At 41.1% G+C, this 11755-nt stretch overlaps 1 protein-coding gene across 1 annotated transcript in view; it reads right to left on the bottom strand.

Moving 5' to 3' along the window:
* Positions 1-6774, bottom strand: part of vwa8 (von Willebrand factor A domain containing 8) — a 34713-nt gene extending 27939 nt beyond the window's left edge. Inside the window, exons 1-12 of the mRNA XM_080839417.1 lie at positions 6559-6774; positions 6211-6288; positions 5889-6019; positions 5162-5272; positions 4383-4550; positions 3996-4160; positions 3830-3879; positions 3315-3423; positions 1806-1910; positions 752-880; positions 236-370; positions 48-125 (exon numbers count right to left, since the gene is read on the bottom strand). Coding sequence (XP_080695543.1) covers positions 48-125; positions 236-370; positions 752-880; positions 1806-1910; positions 3315-3423; positions 3830-3879; positions 3996-4160; positions 4383-4550; positions 5162-5272; positions 5889-6019; positions 6211-6288; positions 6559-6703 — 1404 coding nt within the window. The 5' untranslated portion in view covers positions 6704-6774. The remainder of the gene's footprint in view (positions 1-47; positions 126-235; positions 371-751; positions 881-1805; positions 1911-3314; positions 3424-3829; positions 3880-3995; positions 4161-4382; positions 4551-5161; positions 5273-5888; positions 6020-6210; positions 6289-6558) is intronic.
* Positions 6775-11755: the final 4981 nt, after the last annotated feature.

The raw sequence follows: 11755 nt of genomic DNA, 5'->3' as shown, positions 1-11755 counted from the left end.
ACATTTTCAACTTCATCCAGTTAACTAGTCAAGTAGTGCATCTGTACCTGATACAACATTATGGGCTCGATGGTGTACCCCAGCATCTCAGCAAACTCACGGACAATCACTGATTTCCCACACCCCTGTGTGATGAAAAGGGAAAAAAACAGTCCTTAATTGCTTGAAGTGTTAAAAGAAACATAGAGTACAATAAATTAGCTCTTTCTTCACATGGCAGGTGATGACTGCATACCTTGGCTCCAATCAGACAAATGTCTTTGACAAGATGGGATTGCATCATCTCTGCAAGCAGGGAAGAATGGGTAGGTATCTTGATGAAGCCAGAGCTCCTATGGGGTGAACAGGGGGGGCAAACCCCAGATGGAACCTGGGAGGATGGGAAGAGATTAGAGGTGGAAAGAGTTGGGAAAATAAAGGTTGGAAAGAAAATGGCACTGATTCTAAGACCATGCTGACTTCACAGTCTTCAATGATCACATCATCCCTCTTTGGTCACACTCATTAAGGCAGACACATGACATTCTTTAAATCAAACTAGGAAGTCATCTTTTTCTTGCTCTTTGGGGCCTCAAACAACTTCAACCAAAAACTTGTCTTCAAAGAGCCAATGATAACATTATCCTGGGATGTACAGGTGTGATATTAAGCCAATGTTGTGTTTTCATAAATTGTGGATGCAGAAGACACATTGAGGCATAATATCCTGACTACAAACAACACCTGCAATAGCCTCACAATCATCACTCACCTGAAAAGTGATATTATCCGCTGCAGTACGGATGGTAACAGCCACTTGAGCAGTCTCCTCTGTACTTACAGATTCCACGCTGACCACCTCAGAAACTTGGCTCTCACGAGACTCAACAAGTTCAAACCGCTAAAGAAAAGGAGAAATGTCAGAAATGAAATGTGCTTATAAATCAATAAACCGAAAACACAGCATCACAACATTTCCTTGCAAAATAACAAAATAATCACACTTTAATGGCAGAGCAGTACCAGCCACATGCCAACAGAGAACGAGAGAGTAGTATTGATCCCACAATGACAATTCTTTAAACGGAGAGACTCGCAATAATTTATTCTTGAGGAAACAGCAAAGACGTTTAGGAAACAGGTAATATTGCCTAGCAAAGTGAATAAGGCAACTCATGATAAGCATCTGCCAACCTGCTCACAAAATATGAATATTACCTTAAGTTATAATACATTAAATCAACATCTCATAATGCATTATGTACATTGCTATACACTATAATATTTGTATGTGAGTATAACAATTGTTTTAATACCTTATGATTGCATTATATCATGTTATGAATGCATAAATCATTATAGACATGGCCTTCATAGAAAGTGTTACCAAAGGTTCTTTCTAAGTATACTGTATGCGACGAGAGTCAAAACCTAAAAATGATAGCTAATTGTGCTCAACAAGTGAGCTAATTGTGCTCGACCATGGATGGCATTTTGTTGTGTTTACCTTACCATGTCATTACCATGTGACTAGAATTGCAAATTAAGGCATTCACTCATCCTAGCTACTCTAAGTGGATATGCTGTAAAGAAATGGCTTCAAGGTTGCCATCACAAATGTACGCATGGTGTAACATGGTGAGAAGCTGTAAATCGAGATTTAAGACTTTTCATTTCTCTTGACCAAACTTTAGAGGATTATCGGGTGTTTAATTATATTGCCTCTGACCTATAACTGCTTAATTAGTAGGAAAGCTTTGATGTGTTTCCCATGGGATGACAGGTGTTTGTGTGCACAAGACGGTGCCTGTGCATGTGTGCCTTACATGGAGTAAACCCTCAACAGCAGTGCGCCCCTCTTTCCCGAGGATGACGTGATAGGGATATAGCCTCTGGATCAGTTGCTGTGGGGTCAGCATGGGGAAGAGATTCTGGAAAGATACATGGAAAACAATTCAAACAAACAAGAAACAAACATACAAGTACTAACCACAGAGCTGCAGAAATTGGGCAAAATCAATATATAAACCGCGGTTAACGGTGCGAATCCATACCAGCGATATGAGCGACGCGATTTCTAAACCACATGCATTTCAACGGGAGCCAGTCCATTGTGACGTAGACCAGCGATCTGGGCGACACGACCACTGAAAATTCGAACATGTTGAAACGTATGCAAATGAGGAGCGATTTTTCCTGGCGGCAGCCAATGAGATTGTTTGGTGTCGTCTTTGACGGTTTGAAAATTGTAGGACTGTATGCTATTTCCACACGCTACACCACGCCCACTCAAAGTGATGGAAGAGATGGAATTTGGTCGCGTCGCTGGTATGGATTCGCACCGTAATAGTCAGGAAATTTCGTTACCAATATATACAATGAATTAGTACATTTATTTTCACTTACAGCATGTTTTAAGATTAACCATGCTGTTTAACCATGCTCCTGGAACATAGCTACAGTATACAACATGAATAATTACACCCCCCTCTTAAACATCAACACATATTTCTATTTCTAAATGATCAATTTCACAATTAGTTGAAAGATGACAGATTATAATGGATTAAACATATACTTGAAAACAACAAAGACATTTTGCCTATTAATAACTGTGAAAGTAGTAAATTGGGCAATGCAAAAAATGGATTCTCTTGATTAAGTGCTTCAATATGTAATATTCTAATACTTAGAATGTCCTCCTCATGTTACTATATGTAATATATAATATTGTAATACTTAGTATGAAGCACTAGCGGTTCTCTTTTACTTTTCTAAGCAAAAAAATCACAAGCTGAAAGCTTACTTCAATGATCTGAAAGTTTAAGGGAACTAGGCCATCATTTTCTTAGTATCTTTGTATCACTTTTGCTACAGTGTTCTTACTTATAACAGTGACTTACAAGCGATCGTCTTGTACCCTTGTCCTCTTTTGTGCAAATAAATTATTATCTTTCTCAAGTCTCCAGATAACTCTCTCCCATGTGTCGCCATTGTTGTCTTCTTTAGATAAGTGAAGTACCACTTTTTTATTGGTCAACCAGTTATACCTTCGTCGATGGCCTATGTTCCTCTGGGAACTTAAAGGCCTAAGTAAGTAAGTAATTTATACCTTGTGAGTAAGTTGGTTTAACAGACCCATCCACTGATCAACTGCCCTTAATTAGCATCAGGAATAATTTTGTTCATTTTGAGACTTTTAGGAGGAAGTCGATATTGCTTGCAGATTGCTTAATTTGTCAGATTTCAGAGGGAGTGTACTTACAAATGATGCATTCTGTATATAACAGTCCATGTAACAAACAATGACAATCCTGTCCGTTTTGAGAACTCACCAAGACTTTGACAGCTGAGCCCAGGTTGTCCACAGGGAAATCAGGTATGGCCAGATTAGCAGACTCTTGGGAACAGAGTGCGGTAGCAACAGAAAGTAGCTGTGAAATCCTAAGAGAGGTGAAAGGCTTATCAGACCAGTTGGCTTCAAGTTCAACAACAGTGTTGAATCTCTCTGGCACTGATTATTCTAATGTTTTTTTTATGTATTGGGTTGTCCTTAATAAAAATAATAAAATCAAGCTCACACAACCATTCAATAATATTTTTCAAGGGGCCCATTTCTTTGTAGTTTAGTTGGATATGGGAGTCATCACATAGCAATAGGAGACCTCGCCACATAGGCAACTGTACATCAATAGACTTTAAAAGGAAATCAGATACAAATATACAGTTATGGGGGACAAAAAAGGTGTATAAGTTATATATCTTAAAATTGCACAGGGGTCAGATGAAAGCTTGTTATTCTAAGGCCCTGATGTATTGACTAGGCTGTTAATGATTCTATTTGCCTCACCTTTGTGCTGCAACATTTGGTCCTAGGCTGTATAACAGCTCCAGCTGGTCCTACAATAGAAAACTCAAAGAAGTCAAACACAGCTATGATTTTACTGTACTAATTTCAGACTGATTATTATATCTGTTATGTCATACTAAACTTCACAGCAATTAACCCAGCCGACCTTGAAGGGTAGGTAGTAGATGTCTCGGGCTTGGAAACGTGATCGTAGCGGTGGATCAAGTGGGTTCCCAGTGTATCTTGGAACGGGAAGCCCCAGGGCAATAACACGGAAATCCTCACTCACACGCACAATCTTCCAAGAATCAAGCTCCTCTTTGGTGTGCTCCTGTAAACATCACCCACTGCTCTTAAGGTCCTTTTGGTTCTGTCTTTGTGACATAAAGCTAGTCGCAATAACACAATACCGCATATACCTGAATTGATACTTCAATTGCATACAAAAATATTGGAGTCTAGAATCTGTATCTTTTCCATGATTACTTGTATTTCAATGTCTGATGTTTGCACTACCTTCAATTGCAAATTAAATGAGCAAGGCAAGCTCTACCTCTAGGAGACTGTCATAGCGCTGTGAAGACATGAGAAAGCGCCCGTCCTCCAGCTGCATTTCTCTATTCTCCAGCAGGTTGTTTAGAACTGGGAGCACGTTCCTCTCAGCCTTCTCCAGCCCCTCCAGGACAAGGATGCGTCCCTCAGTGGCTGCACGGACTGCACACTACAAGAGAGAACTCAGAGTTACAAAGCAGTGGTAAAAAGTCCCCCCATGTCTTTCTTTCTCCCTAAATAAGTTGATATTACTAAGCCTATAACATGAGAGAGAACTCAGAGTTACAAAGCAGTTGGTTAAAAGTCCTGCCATGTTTTTGTTTCTCTCTAACTAAGTTGATATTACTAAGCCTATGACATGTCCATGTCGGACCAACTTAACTACTGACCCATATGCATGGACACTGTTTATCTTTCACCATCTCTCCTGACCTAGAAATGGGCTACTCAGAGTAGCTACATCCAAGTTATACATTTTCAAATATACCTGCAGGACAAGCAAGAGAGAACCTTTTCTATTCTTGGAGAACAACACCACTGGGACACCAGAAGAAATGTAGGTTGGACATGCCATTCATTCTTTTATCATGAAGTATATATAGTAGCTATAGAAAGTACTCATCCTCCTTGGAAGTTTTCCCCCTTACTGTTCTACAACATTGCATCATGGCCCATGTTTTTTTTTGTAAACAGACCAACTACATTTTCAATCCATCATCAAGAAACAGAAAAGATAACAACTTTTTCAATGAAAAATAATGCCATAAGGCTTTTTCTTGCCTGATCGACGTAGAAGGCTGTTCCAGATCTTATCTCTCTGCGTTGTTTAAGATCTGTTTCAGTGGTGTCACGAGAGAGGGCAACATACTCAACTTCCCTCTTTGTCAACTCCTGTAGAGAAGATTCAGATGTTGAGATCATTTTCAATAAGCCAATGCAAATGCTGCTGCAAATAAACTTTTCTTCATTAGCTTCTTGTTATAACAGTAACAGAAGGTATTAACAAAAGGTCTATACGGTTCATTAAGCTAGGTAGCTAGTTTTCGGTAGCTAGTTTTCAGTTTTCAGTTTTTCTCTATATTACTGCATCCACTGTAACAGTACAGTTAGTTTCTCTATGTTACTGCATCCACTGTCATGCATGCAGTACAGTAAGTGTTTCTATGTTACTGCATCCACTGTCACAGTACAGTTAGTGTCTATATGTTACTGCATCCACTGTCATGCATGCAGTACAGCTAGTGTTTCTATGTTACTGCATCCACTGTCACAGTACAGTTAGTGTCTATATGTTACTGCATCCACTGTCACAGTACAGTTAGTGTCTATATGTTACTGCATCCACTGTCACAGTACAGTTAGTGTCTCTATATTACTGCATCTACTGTCATGCATGCAGTTAGTGGGATCACAATTATGAACAGGCTAAGTCAGCCATTTGTCACCTTATGGTTTCCACAGAGAACCAAGGTTAGAATACACCTGACTGATTGTTGAAGTACTGTACCAGGTACTGCATAGCCACGGAACGCCGCAGTGGGCCTGGAGGTCCTATGAGGAACACATCTTGCCCCAACAGATCTTTTTGCATAATCCATCTGAGATGCTGAACAACCGTCTGGGGCAAGGAGTCCATCACTGCAAGTCACACCAAACATCAGAGAACTAATGAAGTTCTACATACAGAAATAGCCATGTTAAGAGGCTACAGGTAGGTCTACTGAAGAGAACAGCCAACCAGTTACACATGTAAACAGTAAAAGGAAGGAAGTGAAAAGGAGAGGAAAATGTCAAAAGTATATTTCACAGCAGGTGCACAAGTTGCTTACTGTGTTTTATGGGAACAAGCTCTGGTCTTTTTGGCTTCTTGAGCTGGTATGAAAGGTCTCCAATTTTCACAATGTCACCTACAAAAGTGAAGGGTGGTTTCATCAGTGACATAAGAAAGCATTTTGGATATTGTCCTGCTTTGACAACAACAAAGCCGACGAGCTGGTTAGTTGGTTGCGAGTCAGCTAATCATCATATTGAACCCTTCTGCCAGACCGGGTTTTCTCCTTCTCTGCTTGTTTCAACCTCGTCCTGACGTTGAAACGAACATGCACGAGACTTTGATTTATACACTGGATTTTTACACTTAGAAAATAAGTTACTGAATCTACGGGGGTTTGTGTTACCTGAGGACGTGCTTAAGAATTTGCTTTGAACACTGTGAATGGAACATGTCCGTTCACCCTTCAACATAACAGGTCCCAAAATATGCCTTATTCTTCTTGCAGCGACAGCCGCAGCCGTGCCTCTCCATACAATCCGCGAGGGCATTATAAACAGCTAAGCACAGTTAGCTAGTTAAAGGACTGAGCACTGACAATATATTCATAATCCTACATTCAACTTCGTCATCTTCGAAGTTATTCAAGAATGAGGCAACAACAATGACTGATGCGTCCGTCAGAAAATGCTTCCGACCACAACGTGATGCACAGCATTGCGTTCCTAGTCTTCCAACTAAAATGTATGGCAAATACTGAACTGTGAGTAAATCAATGGAACATTCAACAGAAGTCCAAAAAGAATCTGACAGCATCAAGTCACATTTTTAGAATGAATGAAGCTACAGTAAGGCTTATTGCAAACTTTGAAGAATATTTTCCGTTAACATATCTGAGTCTGTAGACACAGATGGAACTGACCCGGACAATGAAGAAATGCATTAGCAGCTGAACAAAAGTACAACACACCAGTGACCACCATAAGGATTGTTCCACCTCAATATCTTTATTCAGATCTATCAGAGGTGGTTAGGGAAACCAAGCTATCTCTACGTCAGAACATCTACCTAGAGGTCCAAATTGATCTGGAGTGAACAGATAGTAAAAGCAGCTTGTCTGGTGTCAAATCTCAGATGTCAAAACAAGATACAGTATAGACCACTTTGTACAATGTTCTGTTTACTGTTTACATTAAAGGACGTTTAGATTAAAGTTTCAACAGGCAATGATGAAGGAGGCAGCATTTGGTGGACTCACTTTGTTGTTTATTTCACTATTAGATTCGTCTGATGCATGCCATCATACCCCAGTGCCAAACATTGCCTAGTGCCCTGACACGGTTCCACCACGTCCCTCATTTTAGTCATTTAACATATTATTTGAACTCTTCTTTTCAATCTTATCTAGCTGGTAATAGAACAAAACACATTTTCACACATTTCACATCCAATTTTTTTTTATTTAAACATGAATAGCATTATTTTTGACCCAAGCTAAAGGACAGGGTAGACTGCCTGCACCTTCAGACTCTGCTGAAGGGATTAATTCTTCCCTGTTCTTCTATACTAATTACAGTCTGTTTTACCAGTCAAGTCTTTCTAGTGGACGGGAGATTCTCCCAGATGTGGTGACCATAACATTGATTTCCAGCCGATCAGTAAGCTGAACACTGCTTCTTCTTAGTGTTCCTTATCTCTGTTGTGGGATCTTGGAGTAGAAGAATATGGTGCCTCTGCATTTGAAAGCGTTGCAAGGTGCCACATTTGTATTTCACACCTTGGGCCACCAGTACACTTCTTATGGTCAAGATTCTTACCTTAGACTGGGGGCATAAAGTCTTTGCCCCTTCTCTACACTCCTCCCCACTGGTCCTGCATGTGTCCTCAGACATGATTAGTTGTTTATTATTATTATTTGTAATTAGTAATATGATGATTATTGTTTATTGTTTACATTTATTGTACTATTGTTGTTTATTTATTTTTTATTATTATTGCTGTTAGTGTTGAGTTCTTGTAGGTTATGTTGATTGTCTGACAAATAGCAATGAATAACACAAATGCTTTTATTACAAATTAATAAAATACAGTTGAATATAAATGATTAAGTATTATTTTTAGTATTTTCTGTAGTTCCCAACACAGTGTAGATGATTCTGTACTGTGGGCTTAAGGCCAGACGACCTACATTGGTCTTCAGTCCTAGATGGAGTGCTCCTCATTCAACATCATATCTGCTGTTGCATATCTGCTGTTCCTTTCAATTTATAACACAAGCTCTGGCCCTATGCATATGCAAAAAACGGGGCAAAAAGATATTAGACCACTCAAAACATCACATGGGGAAAATATCACCTCTCTCATCTTTCACACCAGTGGGTCAGGTGCCCTGCCTCGTGGCATTGGACTGCTGAATCGGCCATTCAAAATGTCTAGCCAGTGAAAGGCTATTCTGCTTTTGTCTTGCAGATTTTTCTCCACCTGCTGATACAACCCTGTCATGGGGGACATTTTCCAAGGTGATCCGCCCAACTGCACAGACGGGATGATTATCGCTAAAGAGCATCACATCAGCGATGAGTCCCTGCCTCCCTTCCACCACATATTCAAAGACGATTCTTCCATGGGGGCGGGATAAGTGATACAAGAGATAAATGGGGTGGGCATTAGTGGATGCCTAAACTGTCTGGCTCTCTGTCTTCGGGTAGTGCTCATGTGGCAGAGCTTGTCTCTGTGAATAATGCTATCAAATGGGGGTTAGAACAAGAAGGACCCACTATGGTTATTACAGACAGTGTGTAGCGAAGGGAGAAAGCAGTCACCCCACCCAACCATGAACCCAGGTCTACAGGGTTCCTGCGCTGTGACCGCAACACTCACTCTGGTGTAGTCCAGGGTATACGCAGGTATATGGAGTATACCCACTTAATTTTTAGTCAGCATTTCTATACCCACTTCTCAAAATAGGGCGCTTATCCTTTGCTGTATGGCTGCTTAAAACAAATTAAGAGTATGCCCACTTTTTCAGGGACCACTACACCACTGGCAACACCAAAGGGCCAGGCTCGATGGCATGACAGTCAGAGCACATACTTATGTGTAGTTATGGCACATCGTCACATTAGTTAACTTCATGTCACCTCAACAATTCTTTTTGTATGTTTGTACATTGGCTAAGGTCATACGGTCTTGCTGGCTGTGTCGAGGACAACCCAATGCTAGTGACTCAAGTTTATCCATACAGTGTGTTCATGTTCGAGTATGTAACAGATACAATGTGTTTATGTAAGTTATTGTTTATGAAAAGTTAGGTTTCTGGTGTTTAAGAAAATGCAAGTAACACAAACGTCATTAAGATGCCATGAGACATGAGTTAAACTCCAGCTGTAAAGTTTAAGTTAGATCAGAGCCAGCAATGCTAAGTAATGGACCAAGCAAGGGGCCACTCGCATTCGTGGTAATGTATGTTCAAATTGTTGTGTGACCTATGTCTTTAATAATAACAACATTCAAATACGCTATATTTGCAATGTTGCTGGCAGAGCCCGACAATGTATGCTGCAGGGGGATAGAATTAGGTCTTTGTGAATGACATTGTAATTATGCAGTCATTTGTTTTACATTCCATGTCACCTTCTCTTTCAAATAATCAAGGTTACAAAAAAACTACTGCAGCTTCAGAACCAACCAGCGTGCATGGTTGATCAAACCTGTGTGCTTGAATGTGTTCACACTACAGAATGCATTCCAAATCTATAGAGCAGACTATGGGCCTATGGACTATGGAAACGGCAACATGCCAATGGCAGATTGTGTCCCCAAGTTCTGCTGTAGGTTGGTCCTTCACACCATATATGAATAGTCAGAAAGACACTGAAACGCGGCTTTTACAGGACCACCTAGAGCACTGGTTCTCAAACGTTTCACCGTGAGTACCACCAAAATAGTTGGCTTTCAAAGTACCACCATTGTAGCTATTATTGACCTTCGTTAGCCTGCGAGCGATAGGAACTAAGTGTTATTACCTCACTGTAATGCCTGATCAGGAGAATGAGCATGGCTCAGTTAAATAACAAATTATAGGGATCTAGTTGTTTAAATTATTTTTATATATATATTTAATGATTAATATCCTAGTCATAAAAAATGGGAAAACTGTCTGAGTACCACCAAAATGAAGCCGCGTACCACCAGTGGTACACGTACCACAGTTTGAGAACCACTGACCTAGAGAGATGGGTGAGGAGAGACGTAGAGCCCTACTGCTGTGATGTGTGCAAAGCCAGTAAAGATCTGGTTGCTTGTTCAACTTCAACAGAGCCAGGTGGAGTGGGTGTGTTTGGGGCCATCCCAAAGACATCCAGGAGAAATTGTTTGTACAATTGTTTGTGACTACTTTATGGAGTGGTCTGAAGCTTTTGCAGTGCCTGGAGCCTGGAGGAGCTGAACACGCATGAACTACTTTACAGAGGGGTCAGAAGCACTTGCAATCAGGAGGTGAGCACTGCAGCTGAAGTGCTACTCAAGGGCATGTTCACATGTTCTGGAATGTCAACAGAATTCCATATAGACCAGGGACGGAACTTTGAGTCTAGTATCTTCAGTGTCTTCTGTCAGTTTGTGCATCCGTAAGACCAAAACATTACTACCATACCCTCACCACCCAGTTAGCCCTTTGTGTTCAACAGGACCAGAGAGACTGCTGCCCTCAGCTTCCCTTGGTTCTCCGGGCCAGCCCGAGTGCAATGCAAGAATCCAATGGATGCACACCGGCACTCCTCATGCTAGATAGAGAGCAGCGGACACCATCCTGCACTGCTCATGGGCCAGACCCCAGATGCCCCTCTGGGTGGACTATGCCCACCTGCTCCAGGGCTGGCGTGAAGTGCTTGACCACAAGGAGGAGAGGAGACGTAGGTGACGGACCCACTGAAGACCTGTCGGCATAGCAGAAGCTCACTCAACAGTGCCTGATGACCACTAGGGGGAAGGGAGACGCCCCCTTCTAGGGCCCGATGGACCTGGTTCTGGACCTGAACTCTCCCTGCCTAACAACCATTAGCCAAAACCAACACCAGACAAAAGCCTGCAGCACTGGAGGACATGCTAGTGACGTCCCTCTGTGCTTTGCTCCCCTCAGCCACATCAGCCCTGGCAACACCAGTCCACTTCACCTGCCACTTCAGCTACCCTCTGTTTGACTCTTGTTTCCCTGTTTGTGTGATTGAGTGACTGTGTGTGTGTATTTGCGTACATTCTCTGCCTCTCATGTCTTGGAATAAGTCAATCAGTTATGATGGGTTTTTGATTAGGGAGAGGAGTCCAGGAGGGAATGATGATTAGTCAGTTCTAAGATGTTTGTTTATTTCTTGCCAGAACAGAGAGTAAATTGAGAGTGAGACAAGTTGAACTTGGAGTGAGTGTATTTATTTAACTTATGCTACTGATTTATGTATCTATTTATTTATCGTTTTATTCAATGGTTAGTTTTATTGGAGAGACACCTACTGCATGTTGTCCTAGGCTGTAATTTAATAGGCAATAAACCTCTAACACGTCTACCTCCGGCTTATTCCTCCATCCTTAGGAAAAAGTTTAAGGAC

The sequence above is a fragment of the Sprattus sprattus genome (assembly GCF_963457725.1).
Source record: "Sprattus sprattus genome assembly, chromosome: 5".
Taxonomy (NCBI): domain Eukaryota; kingdom Metazoa; phylum Chordata; class Actinopteri; order Clupeiformes; family Clupeidae; genus Sprattus; species Sprattus sprattus.
Note: the sequence above shows the minus strand (reverse complement) of the source record. Positions and strands in the feature narration are given on the sequence as shown.